This window comes from Alternaria viburni, assembly GCF_023758015.1.
Source record: "Alternaria viburni strain BMP 2772 chromosome Unknown scaffold_16, whole genome shotgun sequence".
Classification (NCBI taxonomy): Eukaryota; Fungi; Ascomycota; class Dothideomycetes; order Pleosporales; family Pleosporaceae; genus Alternaria; species Alternaria viburni.
In genome coordinates this window covers 444,803-466,269 of record NW_026055785.1, presented here as the reverse complement: position 1 = coordinate 466,269, position 21,467 = coordinate 444,803, and the positions used below count along the sequence as shown (strand labels likewise).

At 52.6% G+C, this 21,467-nt stretch overlaps 8 protein-coding genes across 8 annotated transcripts; 6 read left to right on the top strand and 2 right to left on the bottom strand.

The window, feature by feature from the left end:
• Positions 1-2,923: 2,923 nt before the first annotated feature.
• Positions 2,924-4,075, top strand: J4E79_007484 (uncharacterized protein; the record flags this gene model as incomplete). Its single annotated transcript, XM_049356350.1, has 1 exon — positions 2,924-4,075. The coding sequence occupies one exon, from the start codon at positions 2,924-2,926 to the stop codon at positions 4,073-4,075; it is 1,152 nt and encodes a 383-aa protein (XP_049209237.1).
• Positions 4,076-7,591: 3,516 nt separating this feature from the next.
• J4E79_007483 (uncharacterized protein) lies at positions 7,592-9,010 on the bottom strand (the record flags this gene model as incomplete). The annotated part of the gene is made up of 2 exons (XM_049356349.1): positions 7,592-8,567; positions 8,790-9,010. 2 exons carry the CDS (start codon positions 9,008-9,010, stop codon positions 7,592-7,594), a joined length of 1,197 nt encoding a protein of 398 aa, XP_049209236.1.
• Positions 9,011-10,109: 1,099 nt separating this feature from the next.
• J4E79_007482 (uncharacterized protein) lies at positions 10,110-10,496 on the top strand (the record flags this gene model as incomplete). Its single annotated transcript, XM_049356348.1, has 1 exon — positions 10,110-10,496. The coding sequence occupies one exon, from the start codon at positions 10,110-10,112 to the stop codon at positions 10,494-10,496; it is 387 nt and encodes a 128-aa protein (XP_049209235.1).
• Positions 10,497-10,898: 402 nt separating this feature from the next.
• Positions 10,899-11,758, bottom strand: J4E79_007481 (uncharacterized protein; the record flags this gene model as incomplete). The annotated part of the gene is made up of 2 exons (XM_049356347.1): positions 10,899-11,616; positions 11,676-11,758. 2 exons carry the CDS (start codon positions 11,756-11,758, stop codon positions 10,899-10,901), a joined length of 801 nt encoding a protein of 266 aa, XP_049209234.1.
• Positions 11,759-12,058: 300 nt separating this feature from the next.
• Positions 12,059-13,147, top strand: J4E79_007480 (uncharacterized protein; the record flags this gene model as incomplete). Its single annotated transcript, XM_049356346.1, has 1 exon — positions 12,059-13,147. The coding sequence occupies one exon, from the start codon at positions 12,059-12,061 to the stop codon at positions 13,145-13,147; it is 1,089 nt and encodes a 362-aa protein (XP_049209233.1).
• A 308-nt stretch (positions 13,148-13,455) lies between these two features.
• Positions 13,456-15,215, top strand: DML1 (mtDNA inheritance, partitioning of the mitochondrial organelle; the record flags this gene model as incomplete). The annotated part of the gene is made up of 4 exons (XM_049356345.1): positions 13,456-13,527; positions 13,578-14,237; positions 14,288-14,853; positions 14,948-15,215. The coding sequence occupies 4 exons, from the start codon at positions 13,456-13,458 to the stop codon at positions 15,213-15,215; spliced, it is 1,566 nt and encodes a 521-aa protein (XP_049209232.1).
• A 2,264-nt stretch (positions 15,216-17,479) lies between these two features.
• Positions 17,480-18,906, top strand: J4E79_007478 (uncharacterized protein; the record flags this gene model as incomplete). The annotated part of the gene is made up of 2 exons (XM_049356344.1): positions 17,480-17,566; positions 17,623-18,906. The coding sequence occupies 2 exons, from the start codon at positions 17,480-17,482 to the stop codon at positions 18,904-18,906; spliced, it is 1,371 nt and encodes a 456-aa protein (XP_049209231.1).
• Positions 18,907-19,942: 1,036 nt separating this feature from the next.
• On the top strand, positions 19,943-20,940 carry J4E79_007477 (uncharacterized protein; the record flags this gene model as incomplete). Its single annotated transcript, XM_049356343.1, has 2 exons — positions 19,943-20,350; positions 20,413-20,940. The coding sequence occupies 2 exons, from the start codon at positions 19,943-19,945 to the stop codon at positions 20,938-20,940; spliced, it is 936 nt and encodes a 311-aa protein (XP_049209230.1).
• Positions 20,941-21,467: the final 527 nt, after the last annotated feature.

The following is a 21,467-nucleotide window of genomic DNA, read 5'->3' as shown; positions in this document are numbered from 1 at the left end:
GTCGCGATCCTTCATTTAAGCGCGCGTATGCAGCTCTGACCATCACGTCACATCACCAACCAATCCTGGACTGTCACGCGATGATGTGCAGCGGGGATAAAACTGTCTTGTCGGGGATGCGGTAACAGACAGTGCACTCTTTAGCATTCCGCACTGGCTGGTATCAATGCGGGGGTAAGGAGCTCGTGGCTTCGGTTGCGTCTGATGGCTTGGGGCCAGTCTACAAAACTTCGCTTTACCTTGTATGTTCAAGACGAGTCATGATCAGATGCTGACAAGCCATCCATGTAGTCATACGGCACATCCGAATTCTTGGGAATCTTCTCAGATGCGCAGGTGTATACACGCTAGAGCACGGAGTTATTCCGAAAGGACTCTGTACCCCTCCGATATCACAGCACCACGCGTCATTTCTCGCTGGTACCGATACACTGCTAGTTTCCTGTGCTCAGCTACTGCTCGATCGCCCAAGAAAAGTCACTCCTTAACAAGTTCATCTCGCTGCTACTGCTCATCGCCTATTCGATGGACAATCAGCCCTGACAACAATCTGTCCTGTCGTCGATTGACATCTAGGCTTAATTCGTGTGGGAAGAGCCTCTCAGGCGCACAAATTCAGCACGCCTCGCAGGGGATGGCTCAACATGGCCCTACCACAACGGAATCCTTCTGTCGATGCATTCCCCTCGAATAATTCCCGTTAGCGTCAACGGAGATATCGTCTTATCGTTCTTGCTGAAAGCGGAAGGTGGAGAGTGCAGTCAAACGCTCGCAACAAATCTAGAGCAGCCCACACACGTGATGGGCCGGTTCATGCGTGGCGTCGACTGGCCAGTGACGAGGCTACCGCCTCTCGCGAGTGTCAATACACGAGCCGCGCTCCTGTTGAATGCCGTCAGATCAAACACTTGTGAGTGGCGGAGGACGCATGATCGTCTCGAATAATCGACCACTCAAGCTGGTCGACTCACCGTCACGTCCAGGGTAAGTGCTTTCGGCTGACGATTCAGGGAGCTAAGCTTAGTCTACCTGCGGCACGCGCTTCCCCCGCGGCTGCTCAGACCAATTCTTTGCATTCGCTCGAAATTGCCATCTTGGTACTGGGTCCTTCGATACGATACTTGGGGCCGGATGTCATCCAAGCCCAAAGACCCACTGCTCCCGCTTTTACAGTCTTTGTAGTTTGGTCCGCTACTCAAACTCTAGGCCAGAAGTTGACAAGGTGTGGGACTCATGTACACAATCTAGCTGAACTTGGCTGGTTCATTTCGCACACAACGTACGTCGATAACCTCGACTCCCTGTCGTGGCCCAAGGAAAAGGCGGCCAATACGCCGCTCAGTTGGGCTTCCGCGACTGAAGATGAGATCAAGCTGGGGTTGTAAAGTGTCGATCAGCTGCTGACTCGAAACGATCTCCGCTACGATGATGGAGCCCCCAAACTGTGCCGCATTGCAGCTCGTATCGCATCGTCACCTTATGCAAGATTGCAGTGATTCCTTTCAGGTCAGAACTACGGTGGAGACATGTATCTCACAAACTGCGTCTCATGGGACTGCCAGGTTGTACCTCATAACGATCCAAAATATAGTATCATTCACGTTGACTCTACAGGTTTCCAACTCGAACTGGCCAAACATTATAACAAGAGCGCTTATGGCACAGCGGCTACTGCTCAATTCAGTACAGACAGTTAGACCTCCACACCTTTTGGGATTCAACATGTTACAGGTCACGACCAGGATTTAATCATAGCACGACGCGTTGGTGAGATGCCAACTAGCTCGAGAGATGTAGAGGACCAGACACTCCCACGTTGACCATTGCCGCCAGCTATCGTGGTGAGAATTGGTTTCTAACACCATCTAGAATAGGTGGAGTTGCAAATAGTATGTGTGGCTGTAGCATACGCCTTTGAAACAAGTTCGCCGCAGCATCAAAGAGCTTGGGTTGAGCACGGCCTTCAATGCAGGAAGCCCAGGTTCGTCTACCCCAATTGGTAAGCGACGGTAGGTCCCTGCAGCAGCAACCAGTAACCAGCTGTCAAACCCAACACTTCTATCTTCGTCACAGGCGTGCGTCTTCTGCATTCCTAAGGACTCACCACGGTTAGCTGTATACAACATCCGCACTCTGGGCGCTCGAACCATCTTTGCCACACGTCAAAGCACGTATCTGACGCTGCCCCACGCTAAATAACGGTTGAGCAAAAGCCACCAGGCGAGCGCACCACACCCACATCGAGACCCTGATCAGATGGATCTTCGTGGCCAACTGAAAGCTTAGCCCCTGCTGCTTGCTGTACACGTTTGAAAGGGTGCCTACCAACCACCATCTTAGAAGCGTGCGTCTGTCGGAGGGGGCCTTGATCAAGATACTGGAATTCGATGAAGAGCAGCTAACAAGAAAAACATGAGGCACTTTGCGACTAGGATACATGCCTGCAAAACTTCGGTCGTCTAACAAAGCCCGAAGCGTTCAAGACTCAAGTGCTCGACTACGCCGTACACTAGCTCTTCTACCCATGCTAGCTCGAGCCGTTGTTCGTTCGCGGTCAGGCTGTGCACGCACGCAGCGGCATGCTGGCATCGAGTACGCCAAGTCGCTCAGGTACCAACCTGCTGGGTCTTCGTTTTCACCGATCGTTAGCATTCCTTTCTCTGCTGAACCCTATGAACCACTCCTCGGAGCCTGTGGCATGGTTGAGCGCTCACTATTGCATCTGATCTATATTATATTGGCGAGGTCCTGCCAGTGTAACAATCAACCTCAGGTCTCACATCCACCAAGCACTCTGCCATACTCTTGTCTTTATACGACTCTCACATTGTTCATTGCATATTTATATTCTACCTACACAGTATGTCTATGTACTCGACACCTTTGAGCATCACTGACTGAGCATTAGTCCTACCTCGCCATCATGGAGCAACGACGTGTCCAGTCCTTCACTTCGAGCCCTTACCAATACGTGGTGGACTATCCTGGATCGCAGGATCTCTCCCGATGTGATTCGCATGAGCCTATCCCCATGAAGCATGGTAACGGATCGTACGATGAACGGATGTCTTTCCACCACCTTGCTCGCGAGACATCAACTACGCGATCATTGAGCGCTCCGATAGACGCCTTCGATCCATGGCTACTCGAGGGACCAGGTTGTGGCAGTCCGATGTCCACAAGTTCTTCGATAAGCCACAACGAGAGCCTTCCCACGCCACCTTACACCGGCATGCCAATGTACGATAACGTCGAAAGCCCGGCATTCCATCATGTTCGCTCTCCAGTCAACCACGAAGCCTGGGCAGCAGAACCAGAACATGTCTGGAGACCGAGTTACCCTGATCTTCCCACATGGGGCTCGCAACAGTTTTCGTTGCCTTACCACGGTGGTCCAGCCTGCGAGCAGATGTCACTGCAACCGGTTCAGCAATACGTCCCTCACTCTGGCCCTTCAGTAGCCCCGGCATACATTCCCTACCACGCACCAGCTCCTTTCGCTACTGCCAGGGTTGCTAACCCAGGGCCCTTGAAGAAGGAACTGGCTAGTGACGCTGGACACAGTGATAAGGAAAGCGACTCAGAATCCGAAGACTCTGAGAGTGATGATGATGCCTCGTTGCACGGTTCGTCATACTCGTCCTCCCGGCGGTCTGGAGCGAATGCCAACGTCATGAAGCTCGGAAAATGGGGCGAGAATCCTGCTTCGTATCCCCTTCACCACACGCTTGACGTAAGGCACTGGCAATGTCCTCTAGACGACAAGGATCATCCTGGAGTCCCATGCCCTAAAAGATTCCAACGACCGGAACACCTTCGACGCCACGTCAGGACTGTCCATGGCAATGATAGGTGCCATTTCTGCAAAGTGTGTCCCAAGACCTTTTCTAGGGGCGACAACCTTCGCGATCACTACTGGACGCACGTGAACCGTGGAGGCAGAGCAGGGAAGAACAACAAGATGAGCATTCCCGAGTTGAAGGCAATTCTCGGTCCCAAGGAGCGGCCGCTCATCAGACGTCTCAAGATGAAACTGAACCTGCTGAAGGAAAGGAACATGAGAGCGAAGCTTTGATTGAAAGTAGTGGGCTTCATGTCACTGCTGATGATGTTTACATGATTTCTTCTTCTTATTTTACATTACTTTTTGAGGGTACCTGGCGCTGGGGAGGCAAGTCATCGTCGTGCTTCGGCATGCTTCTGTACCATTTCTTCTAATTCTCCACTGTTCATAGATCTCTTTAGCGCGAATAGCTGTATGAATGAACTTAAAATTTTAATGAACACCCTGCTATTCTGCTGCACTCTGGACTCTGCTAGGTGTGACACCTGAAAGGCCCAAAACGGAGTTTTGAAAACGCCCACCTAACGACCAGTCGAAGAACGCCTCATGAGGCGCTTCGCTTAGCATTACTCGTTATCCGGCCCCTAACACCGAGGTTGGATTTCAGGATCTCTCGTTGCGCCTAGCGAGTCGTCCCAGCATGGCAATCATCGACGACTGCGACAGCTTGATCCGACTACACGCTAATGCATCATTCTGAACTGATTCCTCGATCGAACATGCATGGAAAGAATAAACATCGGTCAGAAGATCACATACAGCCAATCACCTTTATTCGCAGAAAAAGATTGGGGGCACCCTCACCGATTACACACAGCCCCGACGACAGGGAGAGGCGATATGCAGGTGCTTGTCAGCGGAAAACGCCCGGTTCGTTAGATTCCGTGGAGAGGAGAGACGTGCGGTTTTAGCTAGCTCTCTGACTTGCCGGATAGATGAGCACACTGCATGGCAGCAGGGTTGTACCCTGTGAGGGATGCCTAGGTAAGCTGTCAATGCTCTGGCGAAAGCAGGAGTGAACTTCCAGGAAGACAAGTTCCCGCGCACTGACCACGATCGAAGGATGATCTCTGACTGAAGGTGTCCTGTACGCTGTATGTGGACGTTAGTGTCGTACGATTTACGATTCCAGATGCGATCTTACGATGGGAGGAATACCAATCCAGATTGCAGGTCCTTCACCGATACTTGTCTCCCCGCATCTGGCAAAGCGAAATTGTAATCGCTGAAAGTCTGCATCTCCCCAACCTCAACCTCGAGAATGCGTTGAGATTGGGAATGCATGCTCACCGGAACAACATCATTGGATCGACCAGCATAATCGCGGTGAAAGAAAAGACACTGGTCTGCCATTGCGGTTCGTGCGCCGCTCGAATCGACGTATGGGAAGGCATATCAGTTTTCCGCGCGCCGCAGCGCTTAGAGGAGCCAACGAGAGTGCGGCACAGCAAGCCACAACCCGGCGCAGCACCCCTTCTCAGATTAGAATCTGCAATTCACCCGCATTAACCGCCTAGTCTGAGGGCTCACTCATGCACGCAGAGTAGTCTCATACGAAAGTAGGGCCTCGCACAGTTGTTGTAGGAGTAGGATGCATTTGTAGTAGAGAATGACAGGGTATCTACTCCAACGGCGACGTCACTGGCGCTGTAGTCGCATGTCTATACGTGCAGCTCGTTGTGGGTATCTTGGAGAAATATGGGTTGCGAAGACTGTAAGAATGCACGTAGATAGGATCAGTCTGGCGAAAGAGGGGGCAAGAGCGCCTCTGGGCCACACCATGATACACCGTAGGAGGAACAAAGGATGGCGTCTGATTCTGGTCACCCACGAAACGCTTTGTCTAGACAAATTTGCTGACATGAAAACGCTAAAAAGACATATTATAGACGCCAAAGATCAAGTAAGAACGATGACACCCAACACGTCCTTCACACCCCCAGAAAAGAACCCAACAACAAGCACATCCTGATGTAGAACAACTTTGCCGTAGACGTACAGTTTCTGTTGAAAATATGTCCCAAAGCGTCGAAAATATGGGCAGCTCACCTATATCGCCTTCCCAATCCGAACTGACCGCGCTTCTGCGCTACCTGCTGGCAGATGACCCACTACCCCACACTTGAAACTTGCCTTACAGATTACAACAGCGAATTTCAGTGATTGGACGTTCATCGTTCGACACAACACCCGCTTCACCGTTCGGCCCGGGGCTAGATAGGACACTGCCGACCCTTTGCGTTGAGGCAGGTACCGACCGTAGCTTCAACTCATCATTGCCCTTGCATACGATGGCTTCAATCAGTATGCGGGCTTTCTGGATGAGGTTTGAACACCATCAGAATGATGGTTGGGCACGCGCACATTTCCAATCTTCCATTGAGCCCCAGACATGCGCTGAGCATGATGCAGCAAGGCCCAAGCTCTTGCATGATTCGAATCGAGATATGATCGAATCGAACGCATCACACCAATCTTGACTGGCTGAGTATGTCTGTGCCCCGCCCAAATCCAAGGCCACCAGGTAGAAGGCAGCATCTGCACATGAAGCCTCTGTACATGGGTCGACTTGCTACACACCACTACCTAGGTAGCTTGTGCTGTATTGGCGATCAGTACCTCGCGCGACATGCGGTGTAGATTTCGTGTCGCACCTTCATTGAGCCATGATGATTACTTCGATGCATCCTGCAACATCATCATCCAACTCCCCGCTAGCTTCCGCTGTGATTGCCGGGATTGCCGCGCACCCGTTTCGTCACGCCTTCGTAGACGGCGTCTACCCCTCAACGAGGTAACGATCCTGCGCACTTCCTTCCCCTCTAGCGTGTAGTACGGATCGTCTGATCAACGTCTCCTCGCTTGCAGGAAAGCGGTCGATAGACGCATCACTGACGAAAGGACAAAGCCCTTGCGTAGACGTTTGCAAAGACGTTCCATGCTACGCATGCAGGCGGGCAGTCGACCGTTCAGCGGCCCGAGCAGAGTTGGTGGAGGAATGCCGGTAGTGGCTGCCAGTCGTAGTGGTCGATTCAGCCGTGTGGTCTTCCAGACCTCTCAGCTTATCAACGCTAGGAAGTGGACTGTGCGACTCCAAGTTTCCAGCCTTCTAGAACAATGATGTCTGCTAAGCTGTGAACTGGAGCTTAACAATAGAACCAACAATCTTGCTGGAGGTGCGATGACGTTTACTGTCCCTTGATGCTGCAATGGATGGCTCATGTGTGTATGGGCGGGCGTGCATGCGACACCGCCTGCTTCGCCTCCACACCTGCTCGTCCTCAATCGTAAGGTCCAACACACCACCTCAGCTTGCAGCACGCCAACAGTGCTATTATTACCACCGCATGACGACTAATGTGATACAATACGTTGAGATGATGTTGATGGAGGTGGAAATGACCATGAGCTGGGAGACGTTTCTTGGATCCTGAAGGACGTTCGCGTGCCGACGGGTAGGCCAGTGATGGGTGTGGTCTATTATGTACCGCTTTACGGCATGAGAGTGCTGCTGGAGTCGAATGACAGATTCGGGCGCATCGATGTTGCGATGATTCGCTGCGTTCACGATTCGGGACAGACCCATGTTGTCCTTCGCTCAGGCGCGATGGCACTTTAGCTACGCAATATAGAGGATTTGACGCTACGAAAATTCGGAAGATACACCGTGAAACGGTGACCTCTCAAGTGCCAGGCCTAAAACCTGGAGGCAGCTTCCAGGAATGCCACAGCTTTCACTAAAGCCACTCAACTGATGACGAACTCTGTATCCGTGTAGCTTGACCTGTCTTCGAGGAATTCCCCCTCCATTATTCCTTCCACGTAGGCAGCATCGATGATGATGTACGTTCCATCGTTCTGTGGTCTCAAAACCAGTGGTAGGAGAGATCCAAAGAGGATACACACCACATCACCGCTTTGAGCTTTCATACCCGCAGATGCAACATAGCCGCTTGTCGTCGTGAAAAGGCACCCTTTCCAGTGTGGGTGTGTACTAAAAATGGCTACGATATGGCGGTATAATGTCTTCGCAATGCTGGATTCTGGATCCTCGGCCAGACCGCTCTTTTCCTGAGAAAGCATATGTCGCCAGGTATCGAGCGCTGAATAGCGCTGGAGGACTGCCCATTCATCCACGAGAGCTTTGGGCATCGGTGGCTTGATGCGCGACTTAAGGTTGTCCATACTCCGTCCATCTAAAGCGACACGCCAAACGTCCCCTCTTTCTATCTTTGCGTTGATCTCGTCCGGCGAGAAGCGCTTGCTCCATGCTTTTCGAGCGATATGAGTAAAGTCTTGTAGTGTCTGTAAAAGCCATGGCACGAATGCATTCAAGTGCTGACGGAGAAAGAGCTGGTATAAGAGAGCACTATCTTTCTTCCTGGCCAATTGACTGTAGCAATCGGCAAAAATCATCTGGGATTCTGCGACCGATCCAACGATGGTGCCAGTGATCTTGATAGTACTCGCCTGCTCGTCATGCTGAACGCCAGTAAATTTTCGTCCAGTGCTTGCGCCTTCCTGCACGAGGTCGTAGCGGCGAAACAGATAGTCCTTGAGGTGGTTGGACAGCAGGCGTGAGTTATCTGCGAAATCGTGGGCCCAAGTAGGCTTCTCAGTCCAATTCACTTCCGATCGCCGCACCGCAATGTTCAACAAGAATTCGAGGTCTTGCCGTTCTGTGATAACGCTGACGACGGCTCTTTCGAATGCCCATGTTACACTTTGCGTATAATCAGGCGCGAAAGTTTCATGGGTTTGTCTCTTTACCAGTCCAAGAAGAGCATATACGGAATCCCGAGGATCGGACGCAGATCTCCCATACGAAGCGTATATGAGGTCCTCTAAGGGTATCGTCCCAGAGCTATGGTAGTGCCGATAGACCCGTACAAAGTCTGAAGCTGGATGTTGCCAACGTATTGGGCGATGTTTCTCTTCATGCAACAAGTTCGCACGTTCCACTAGGTTAATGAGATAGGCCCACGAGATCTCTCGAGGCCCCCAAAGTAAGATCGAGTGTTCGTTGGCTACCACACCCTCTTGGATGGTCCAAACCCGCTTCCACCATTGGCTTTTGAACAGCTTGTCGAGTTTTTCGTCAATGTCGAACTCTTCATCCTCGACACCCTCAAAACCCTGCTGTTGCAAGCGTTCTAGATAGTCCATGGCGTGATTGATATGGTCCTTCGCATCTTCGTCACTCATCCGCAATCTGCGAAGCTCGCGATCCGTCCGCTCCACCTGATCCGAGAGTACCATGGTCCCCAGCCAGATAAGCACCCTTGACGCCGATGTGTAGATTTCATGCATCTTTTGAACCTGTTGAGACTTCTCTTCTGGATTGCTTTGGTCTATACACACCGCATCTATCCACAGATCTCGTGTCCGGTCTTCACATCGTACGCGTCTCAAACCGTGAGCGAGATTGCAGGTTATCATTAGTCCCTTACCATCCACTTCGAGCAGTTCTTCTCCGTTCCATTCTCTCCACACATACGAAATGGCTTCATAAGTTGGCGGAGTCGGTGAGAACTGTTCGGTGCGGAGCTTGCCTCGCAGTGGGGCATCACGATCAGATGCCGGAAGCAGACTCAAGATCCGTATTTGAGAGAGGCAACGATCAAGCGCTTGATAATGATAGGTCTTGTCCATATTATAAGTGCGAGCGCCAACGTACACGCTGCGGATATATTCACTGCGCGTGAATTGTCGTGGTGAAGTGTCCTCTGCAACGTACGGAAATCCAGCTTTTGTTAGACGAGATCGTACTAACCGAATTGGGACAACACTTGCTACATGCACCACACATCTCATCGCCACTACGCCATGTTTATGAGATATCGACATCAGTTCGCCAAGCTGAAATCGAATCATTCATCCTGATGTTTAGGAATACAAACCATTGTCCGTTGAAGATAGGCTGTAAATACCAGGCAGTTTGCGCGTACATGGACTTTGAACAGGGCGGCCTCGTCATCTCAACCTCGTTCGTATACTTCTAGTAGGACCTGGGTTCGCAGCTCAACAAGTCTTTGAACCAATGTATGCTGCTGGATCCTGTGATAGCTCATGTACATCGTTCGTATGTCCGTCGATATCCTTCACGCTACAGTGACGAGAGTCAGTCGCAGTCACTTCCAAGCAATGTCACATACACATATTCACACCGAAAGACTCACCAAAAGACTCATCACCATGATCAAAACCACTGCGCCCGCTACCATGCATCCTTTAATACCCATATACCCTATTCCAAACACTGCATATGCCCTCGAGAGAATCCGAAACACCGACCGCTATCGATAAAAAGCCCACGTTGAGCCAGGAGGACAAGGACGACAAGGACAAAGAAGAGGTAGCGCGACTGAAGAGGCGGATTACCGGTGAGTTTGATGGCCGCTATGTCGAACTGGTATTGATGTGCACGTCGGTAGATCTTCTCCGCACACTTTCGTTCGACGGAAGTGAAGAGTCCTCGTGCCTTCAGGGATACGAGATTGTCGACGAGAAAAACGGTGACCTGAACATCACTAAAGTCTACTTCATGGGGACGAAGGAGGTACGCTTCCCAGGTTCAGCTGAGCCGGACGTAGTGAACGCCCATGTAAAGCTATTGAAGCAGATCGAAGCCGAGAAGTCTTCCAAACAGTAACGTCATACTGTGGATCTTGTGGCTACAACGAGCAGAGACTTTGGGAAGGCGAGTTCGTATGGTAGACTTCGTGGCTACAATGACGGAACAGTTCGCTAGGGCGAGTTTGTGTGGTAGGCTTTACGGCGACAAGGAGGCGAAGGGAGGGGATATCACACGCTGCTGAAGCATGGAGAGGAATTCGAAGCTTGATAACGACTCGATAGACTGGTTGATGCTACGATGTATCCGTCAACCTCAATGTTAACTCATCCTACGAGCAGTCACAGTGACTCACCGGCTTCAAATGGTGACTTGGTGTTTCGTAAAGCTGCTTGCTTGGGCGCCATCATGGCTTTTGCGGCGCCGAACCTTCTCTGAGTCTCCGCAACTGCGTCATATACTCAAAGTCAGAGGTTTGCACTACCATCGTCCCCGTCCTCTGCCTCGATCGCGCCAGTCATCTCCACCTCCTCGTCCCCCTCTGCCCCCTCTTCCAAAGCCAAGCTCTCGATCTGGCGGCGCTTCACCTCTTCTCCATTCACCAAACGGCACACCACCTCCACTTAATCTTCGATCGTCGAATCTGCCTCCACCACCCCTACCACCTCTGCCGAAGCCGCCATAGTCTCCCCGTCCCCCGAAGCCGTTCTCGCGTGGCCGCCCGCCGTACGGTCCTGAAGGCGGTCCTCTACCCGGTCCAGATAGTGGCGGAGGTGCGGCCGGTACACTGCCGTCGGGTAGCGGGGGAAGTATAGCGCATGCCACATAGTCGCCTATCATAAATCTGACGTCCCCCAGTGTCTTGTCTGCGTCGCCGTCAAGCTGCTTGAGAGCCTCTGTGACACTTCCTCCCTCCACGCCATCCATATCAATGTCTTCATCTCTTGGTCGCGCGCCTATAATCACGGAGCCAATGTCGCGTGATATGAATCGTCCTGGCGCGCCTGGTCGGTTTGAGCCTTGGATGTCTGGGTATACGAGTCGAAATGCGATGCGCGATCCGGCGTACGGCTGCGGTAGTAATGTTGGTACTGCGCTCAGGAGTAGTGTGCATAGCTCGCGCAGACTACAGCTCTGCCATGTGTAGATTTGGACGTTGGTCGGGAGACGTGGTAGTGTCGGATCGAACTCGTCCAGTCTTTGGCTTATCAGTACTCTGTTCGCTTCATACGGTTACATAACTATGGAAATGCGCACCTATGGAATGAGTTTTGCTTGAAGAAGAGGCGCAACAGGAAGGGCGTCGTTGTTTGACGGTCAATCTTCGCGGGAGCAGCCATTGTGAGGTCTGCAGCCTTGTGGATAGCCAGGCTAGTCAATGTATGAAGATGCTTCGAGATTGGCAGGCACGTAGCGACAACTCGCTGGGAAAGTCGTGAGGAGGTGACGTCAGGCGCAAGATGTGAATGTGTTTGGAGAGTTCGGGGGAGAAGGAACGCGACCGGGACGCGGAGAGCTCCCACTAGCGTCGTTCCTCGGCACGTACCTTCCAGCGCAGGTGAGACTCCACGTCGCAACCAACACTGACTCATCTTCGACACATTGACTCACTTTAGACCCCGAACATCACAGTCGCCAACATGGATTTCGCAAAGTTGATGTCCGCACACATCAAAAAGGGCAAAGACACAGCCTCACCAGCCGAACCGACCGAGAAAAAGTACCTAAAGCGCAGCGAAATCGAAGCGCAACGGCAAGCCGCATACGTCGCCGAACAAGAAGCCGCGGAGAAGGCACGGCGAGAACGTCACGAGAAGAAGCGCAAAGCCGAAGAAGATGAAGCCGAGAGGGAGGCCGAGCGTCGGGGAAAGCGCATGCGCATGGCCGAGGAATCAAGACGCATAAGGGAAGAAGAGGAAGAGGCAGAAGAGAGACAGCGGCGAAAGCGGCTAGGTCTCCCTGATCTCCCGCCTAAGAAGAAGGACGGCGAAGGAGACGGCACACCTGTCCCCGAAGACGAAGATATCGACGACGAAGAACTAGTCGCAAAGCTAAGAGCCCTCGATGAGCCAGCGCGGCTATTCGGCGAGACACACAAACAACGCCTGAAGCGATACAAGAAGCGCGTCGGCGCAGACAGCCTAGCAGCCATCATGACGGACGGTCCGATACCCACAACACTACAACTCGTGCCGGAGAAGGACATGAAGGTCAGCCCCCAGGTACCCAAGGACAAGGAGGGCCGCGAGTTCCTCTTCAGACAATTGGCGAGCTATTTCACCATGGTGCTGAAAGAATGGGACCTCACGCTCCTACGTCGAGACCCCGAAGTCAAAGAGAGCTACCAAGGAAAACAAGCCTACGCAGCCATGGTACAAGCGCGCGAGAACATGCGACCACTGTTCAAGAAGCTAGAGAAGTTTGACCTTCCAGACAGTATCGTCGAGCCCGTTGTGGAAATTGTGCACGCTGCACAGGAGCGAAGATACGTCGACGCGAACGATGGTTATCTACGTCTCAGTATCGGCAAGGCGGCGTGGCCTATTGGTGTTACCATGGTGGGTATTCACGAGAGAAGCGCGCGAGAAAAGCTGCACGAGAGCGATAAGAATGCGGCGCATATCATGAGTGACGAGATGACGCGGAAGTATCTGCAGAGTATCAAGCGGTGTTTGAGCTTTGCGCAGACGAGATGGCCGCCAACGGATCAGTTGCAGCTCATGGGCTAAGTGAGTTGAAATGGATGATCGAGTATTTGTATGTAAATCAACCACCTCATTGCTTTACACTGCGGAAACGTTTACGAAGACACGGCCTTTTCGTTGGTCGCGCCACAGGTCGTTGTCAACAACGTGGTGGAGTCGTTCTTTCCTCATCGCGTGTGCACGTGCGGGGCAATGACAGAGCTTGATCTCACCAATCACCGTTTATCTCCGTCTGCACCATCGCCAGCCAACTCATCTCTCGCTCTCACATCAACACCAAGGCATCGTGTATTTACCCCGTTCCTTGAACAGACTACACCTCATTTGTCGCCATGCACGAAATCGTGACTTTGCAGTTCGGCAAGCAGAGCAACTACCTAGGCACTCACTTCTGGAACACACAAGTAGGTTGTGAATTCTTGGCGCTCCGTCGTCTCATCTAATATTTTCGCAGGAGTCCTACTTCACATACCCGCCCGAGCCAGAGTCACCTGTGAATCATGACATACTGTTTAGGCCAGGTGTTGCTCCAGATGGGTCCGATACTTTCACGCCAAGGACGCTCATATACGATCTCAAAGGTGCTTTTGGTAGCATGAGAAAGATCAATGCGCTATACGAGGCCGAAGACGACAGAAGCATATTGGATCAGAACGGTGTCTGGCCATCGAAGCCTATTGTACAGCGTGCAACAGAGACTATCCCACAATCCACCTATCAAGAGCACCTCGATGCCGGCCTACAGCCTCCTCCACTCAGTACATCGTCTGTCAGGTACTGGTCAGATTATAGCCGTGTCTACTACCATCCAAAATCCATTGTTCAGCTGTCGGAGTTCGACGTCAACGACAAGCTCATGCCCTTTGAGAACTGGGACGTAGGCATGGAGCTTTTCGAGAAGCTTGAAAGGGAAGTTGATCTGGTTGACAGAGATCTACGACCATTCGTCGAAGAATGTGATGGCATTCAAGGGCTCCAGATCTTCACGGGTGTTGATGACGCCTGGGGCGGTTGGGCCTCGGGATGGCTCGAGAGGCTGAGAGACGAGTACGGCAAGATGAGCATTTGGACGTGGGGCTTAGGTGACCATGGCGCCAACTCATCGACCCCTCGAGTAGGTTCATATCCAGGGTTTTGGAGGAATTACAGACTAACATAAAGCAGGAAAGACGCATACAGCAAGTCGCGAATTCTGCGCGATCTCTTCAAATACTTGGAGAACAGTCGTCAGTGTACGTACCGATGTCGAACAGCCCTGCTAAACTACCGGGCTATCTATCGTTAGATGCAACTTCTCCCTGGCATGTTGCAGCTTTACAGGTCATGGGTCTGGAAAGCATGACCATATCGTCACGTCTGAGAGCGTCTTTGGGCGGACGCGGAACGCTTCAGGACTTGGAAAACACTATCAACAGTACCGGGAAACGACGTATAGCGAAGCTCGAGATGAGTGCTGCAGATCCGGAGGTACTGTCAGATAAGGCTTTCGATGAAGCCGAGAAAGCGGAAAAGGTTGGTTCCATGACATCAAGGCAGACAAGTGAGGGCGACGATCGACTAAGCCATTTCGACATTGATACCTTCACTCGCGATTACAGAACGGCTACCAGGAAAGGAAAGAAAGACCACGTTTTTGGGCGAGCGGAGGCTTCTCGTGGAGAGTGGGCCCTGTCTGAAGACAACGAACGTGATCCTCATGACAGGTTCGATAGTGGACCAGCAGTGCAAAGGTATGTGTCACTTCATCGCCGTCGATGCGCATATCGTATTATCTGCGCTTGCAAATTGGGCGCGAAACGAGGAATTCAGGCTGACGCGTTTCAGATTTGCTGCACCGCTACTCTTTCCTTTGCTTGACAGCTTTCCTCGTTCGATGCTGGACGTAGGGTCCGGTCACTCCACTAAGCTTGCTGTACATACGGGGCTGACGACAAGTACCACTGTCGCTGATCAGATTCGAGCAGTCGAGCAGATCGTCAAGCGAATGGGCGGCATCGAAGAAAAGGAAGCGCTATGCAACGGCTTACAAGTCCTCGCGGAAGAATACGATGAAGGCTGGGATAGTGGATCAGAAAGTGATGACGACGATTAGTCGCGTTGCAACGAGCCTGCTTTTTTCCGCGTGGCTGGCGCACAGTGTTTTGATGGAAATGACAGCGCGTCTGCTCCCGGCCTCAATACACAAGGATATTACCATCAGACACGACCGATTGATCTGCGACACAACACTCTGGTGACACCAATACAACACATACCTTTGCGCGATTCGTAGCGGATGCGCAGGGCCGGAATTTCTGTGCTCGAAGAACTTTCCATCACTGAGCAAGGCACTGCGACATCTGACGGACGTTGAGGTGCCGCCACGACGGTACAGGGAACCCCGAACATGGAAGGCATCAGGCCCCATCGAGCTCGGCTCAGGAAGAGCATGCGACGAACCCCCATACTGACGTCATACTGAACAAGTCGTTATGCATGGTGCTTCGTTACGCCGCAGTTCGGGCTTGATCGCCAGGGCAACCCTCTGCAAGTTTTGCGCTGTTAAGAGACCTCTATTTCCTGATCGCAAGCCGAACTTCGCACTGGGCCGGACCAAGGCCGCGATCTGCTGGTGGGCCAAGACATGACCTGGTGAGATTGGTGAAGGTTTACTGCTCGCGCGTATGCAGGGTGGAGCCTGCCGCTGAACCTTTACGCGTTCGCGGACGCTTGTACGAAGCGCCGGGTAGCTAAACTGCAGGTGTGCGCGGCAGCTCTTGCTCGCCCGAACACCACAACAACGGTCGTCTGGAACCCAAATCTGACTGCGATGCACGATACGGCTGGGCGTCCTTGCTAGGATGGGGCCAGCCGCAATCAGCTAATGACTTTCCGAACGGCGGCGGCAGCTGCTGCAGGAACTATCTACAGCTGCCGTAAGCTGACGCGCAGCCGGTCGTACAACGACAGTCAGGAAAACTCTGATTCTTACTGCGATTGCTCACTGATCGGGGTAACGCGGGGTAGCGAGGCATGCGAACGTTGCAGCAGTCTGGCTGGGACACTACCAGCCTCCAATGAGTCCGCCAATTGCAATGCGCCGAAAAGTTCACGATATGGAAACACCCTGGATTTTCAATAAACACGCCTGCAAGCCACCGTCTTAGCTCCTGACAGTGGCCGGTTCAAACGCTCAAAGCTATTGATTGAGACCGGCCATGCGCCCAAGGACAGCAAACAAACGGAGGAGAGTCCGCGCCATGCACAACTCTCATTACTACAGTTCTGTCGCGTGCAAAGAGGTGGAAAGTTTGGTCAGCGCGTCCCAATACACGCGCAACTCTCGGGATGATGTAAGATAATCCTTGCTACAGTGCAGGGTCGCAACATTGTACAGTTTCTCAACAATACGCCCAAGGAAGCTTGTTTATCGCTGTCATGCTAGGACAGTAGTATAGACAATCTTCCAAGCTTCCACTGAGACCGCCGTCAGCCGAAGTCCCATTGAGTTGGTGCACAGCTCGTGTTCACGACAGACCAAAGCCCACGATGTCTTAGCGGCCCTGCAGTCCGCGCAAATATACCTGGTTGTTTGGATTTCGGACTCACAGAATGACTCTCGTGTTACCCGGTGACACATTGAATACAGGAAAACGGTTCGATGGCGTTTCATTGGTGCGGCTGAAGACTTATGCCATGTTTGGACAACGTTATGTCACTGCCACTCACCATCGGTTTGTGGGGTGGCTGGAATACAGCTGTAAGTTCCGACCTCTGCGGTTACCAAAACGGTTACCAAGTCAGCATGCATGAGAGGGCAGGGCGTCGTGTTCTCCTAACCACCGATTATCCTGGTAGCCTTATGCATGCAAATACAACTCAGGTAAGTCGCTCGCTGACTAGCGACCTTTCGCAGGTCGTTGCCAGGGTAAACTTGGCCAGCAAACCTTCTTAGAGACGCCTGCCACAATGAGAGAGCCTCATCCCGTGGTATGGCCGAGATTACGAACATGATCGACTTGAAGCGATTTGGAACTAAAAACGTCCGGATGAATGTGGGGAACTACTTCGGAGCCCCTCAACCGTCGTGCGTGGATGCGACCCTGTTGTGGCTTTCCCATGGGTAGGGCAAAGCAGAAGGCTGGTAGGGTGTGAAGATCCCGCCTCTCCTAATGAGTATATTAGGTTCGCATTCCTCCTCAGTCTCATCTATCGTGCCTCTCAAGCTTCATCAAGTCTTCGATCTTCAACACAGCAGCTCTTTCGTTACGGTTGCTCTGTTACTTTCGCTTCGCACCCATCACCTAGTAATACTCTTTACTCCTTAATACTTCCGACACCTCTCGTCAGAACAAGATGAGATACTCCTTGGCAACGATGGCCCTCGTGGGCGCTGTCTACGCTGCTCCCTACGGTGGCGGCTACGGCGCCTCCAGCAGCGGCGGCTACGCTGTGCCTTCCTCTGTATGTTGACACAAGTACCGTTAGCTTTTGAAGCGTTCAACTCTAACAACATATAGTCCGGATACGGTGCCTCTCCATCCGTGAGCAAGCCGTACGAGGCTTCCAGCACTCCTTGCGAGGAAGAGAGCAGCAGCGTGCCTCCGGTTGTGACCTCTTCGACTTACGTCCCGCCTGTCGTCACCTCCAGCTACCCGGTCCATGAGTCTTCAAGCGTCCCCCATGTCTCCTCCAGCACGCCTTGCCCGGAGTCAAGCACCCCAGTTGTGCCGTCTTCCACTTACACTCCTCCCGTCAAGACGTCGACCTACACTCCTCCGGTTGTAACTTCAACCTACACGCCGCCAGTCGTTACGTCCACTTCCATCTACACCCCGCCCGCGAGTTCCAGCACCCCGTGCCCGGAGTCGAGCACACCTGTTGTGCCATCCTCCACCTACACTCCCCCCGTTAAGACGTCAATCTACACTCCTCCAGTCGTTACGTCGACCTACACTCCTCCGGTTGTGACTTCGACCTACACTCCCCCGGTCGTTACGTCCACCTCCATCTACGTACCACCCGTGAGCTCCAGCTCTCCCTGCCCGGAGACTGAGACCATCACCGTGCCGTACTCGAGCTCCAAGCCTTACGTGCCATACTCGAGCTCCAAGCCCTACGTGCCAGAGGTCTCCAGCACCACTGAGGTCACCATCACCTCGACTGTTGTCATTCCTCCCAGCTCCACTCCTTACGTACCCGAGGCTTCCACTTACCCTGTGGTCCCTCCCGTCGTCACCTCTTCTGTACCCGTCCCGGAGGTTTCCACCTACCCAGTCGTCCCTCCCGTCGTCACTTCGTCTGTACCTGTACCGGAGGTTTCCACCTACCCAGTCGTCCCTCCCGTCATCACGGAGTCTGTGCCCATCCCAGCGGTTTCCACCTACCCTGTGGTCCCTCCCGTCGTCACCTCATCCGTGCCCATCCCTCCCGTTATCACCGAGTCTTTCCCCATCCCTGAGACTTCCACTCCCGTCGTCCCCGAGGCGTCTTCCTCCGGATACGCCGTTCCCCCTCCTGTTATCACAGAGTCTGTCCCCATCCCGGAGACTTCCACTCCCGTCGTCCCCGAGGCGTCTTCCTCCGGATACGCCCCTCCTCCTCCTGCTGAGGAGACCACCACTGTCGTTGTCCCCCCTGCCTCCTCCCACGCCTCCACCCCCGTCGGTACCGCCTCATCATCCATTGGATACTCCTCATCCGCTACCTCCCCCGGCTACCCCGAGTACACTGGCGCTGCTAGCTCTACCAAGCCCCTCGCTGCCTTCATGGCCGGTGCTGCCGCTCTCGCTTACTTCGTCTAAGCGGTCGACTCTTACCACACTTTGTACAAGATGTACAAAAGCACACTTTTCGCTTTTCTTACTCTCCTTCATCGCAAGACTTCACCCAACCCCCTTTTAATCCCCCACACAACGACGACACGGGCACACGGAGGATAGACGGGCAACGCATTACGACGTTCTCTTGTAATCACTAATGACCTTTACTACTCTTCTTCGGTGGCGTGGCCCGGTCATGACGAATGCGTCACATGACTTGGTCATGAGCGTTTTGTATGCGCCCTATCAGCAAGCATTTATTACAGTGTCCTGCGATACGCGACTGCGCGGAATGGTTTGGAGTAATGTATCGAACGAAAAGTCATGACGGTGGCCTTCTGATTGGAATCTAGATAGCTCATGTAACTGTAGTAGTAATCTATCACGAGGTTAACCGGCTTCTGAGAAAATACATTTGAGTGCGTGACATACGCGACGCACTTTTTGTTGGTTGAGTCGATTGCGCTGCTTTCCATTGTATAGCTTGTTCGTGGCTTCCGTACTTCACGTTGATGGCGACTCAAATTGTTATCGTCACTCTGGCTCTTTCGACGCGTAGGGAACGCGCAGGTGCTGCGAGGCTGGTAGGCCGGATCAGGCTGATCGCTCCAGGGGGTCAGCGCGTGTATACACGCTAACACCGCCATCGACAGCAATCCGAAGTTGCCTGAAAAGGAAGTTTACCGTACGTCATGCCGCAACACCCGAAAGATGCCGATCAGCCTTACCCGCACCCCTCGACACATCCAAATCCCATGGCATACGCAACGCTTCTCCACAAATCTGCCCTGAAATCCCATGTCAGGGCCAAGATCAAGATGCAGGTCACGGCGCCCACCCCCCATCCTTTTCCTTACACCAAAACGCGCGCGTGAACATTTAGATCTCCCGATCTCTGAGTCCATGAATCATCGACTCCCGCATCTAGCACCGCTGTCAATTAACACTGTCGTCATCTTACGCTCACGCATGCACGCGTCAACATAGTACAACACGTATATAGTACACAACCGCGTCAATGGATTCCGCTTCCGACAACCCAAACTCCATGCCTGCAGCAACCAGTGGCTCTCGCTCCAAGCTCCTTTCAACCAATTTCAAGAACTTTCTCAGTAAACCCGCCCTTAAGCATCCTCAGAAAGCACTTACCGTGCAGCTTTGGAACGCAGAGCAGCAGTCCAATCCAAGCGGTAGCAACCCGCCTCCACGACTAGCAGCCGGACAGCAAAGAGCAGAGATGTCGACTTCAACGACCGGGCAGGCCACGGGCGATATCGTCAGCAGTGCGAACTCAGGTTTCCCCAAGACGAGCGATGCGCCCGGCGAGCAGTTTGAGCCCAGACAGACAGCTACGAGTGAAGACTACGAGCCCGACCCAAGCAAGAGCATCAAGCTCAGCCCGCAACGCCAGGCCTTAGTCGACGACGTAAGCCCACCTCTCTTGCAACATCTGCTTATACACAAAAGACTAACACTCCCACCCCCCAGATCATCGCCCTCTACTCCTGCCAACCCACCATCGCCCGCGTAAAACGCTACACCCCAGACTGCGTCTACGACGACCAATTCGTCTACGCCAACGACCGCTACAAAATGGCCGGCCAATGGTTCGCGCTCCCCAAACTCTTCAACGCCTCCATCAACGAATCCTACCAAGTAATCCGCTCCGACTCCGAAATGATCCAATTCAAAAACAAGCAGTCCTGGACCTTCAAACTCATTCCAAAGACGGCCACCATCACGGGCCTGGTATCGCTGAGTCTGGACCCGGAGACGAGGGACACGGAGTTTATGCAGGTGAAATATCATAAGGATCAGGCGAATGATAAGGATTATAGTCATGAGGGGGTGGGGTTTAGCTTTAAGAAGTGGCAGGCGGATAATGTGGTTAAGCATATGAGTGCGCCTGAGTTGAAGGAGTTTGAACAGGATAATGGGGCGAATAAGGAGCATGTGAGGAAGTATGGGAGTGGGAAGGAGGAGGGGCAGGCGCCGAAGAAGGATTTTACGAATTAGGGGGGTGCAGGTAGTGTAATAAGAGTAATGAGTCGAGATGAAATGCAATTCGAAGTATGAGAACATGACCCCGCTTCAACGGTTGAGTGCGTATGCTGAGGGGGTAGACAGTGCTTTGTAAGGCTGATACTTGGGTCTATGACTACAAGAGATTAGCCACAATCCGCCGAGTGTCGAATGAGCCCAGTTTTGAAGACATCTTCTAGGAGAGCATAGTTCAGTAAGGACAGTGTTGCAACATGCTGCCACACGACAAGAGGAAGTAAGATAAAATCAGAGACCATCAAGGAGGGATCACTTCCACTCATGTGGAATGAGAAAGCTCAGTGAGGGGTTTTAACTGCCTCAATGTACTGGCCCATTGCTCTCGCCTCCCGCCCTGGTGTTGACGTACGCTGATGACGTCGCCCTCTAACCACAATTTCAGGAATCCCATCCTTCAAGCTGTCGAGAAACTTGTTGATCTTTTCTTTTTCCTCTTTCGATATGTCTTGAAGCACCACCAAGGGTGTAAAGAACAAGTCTTC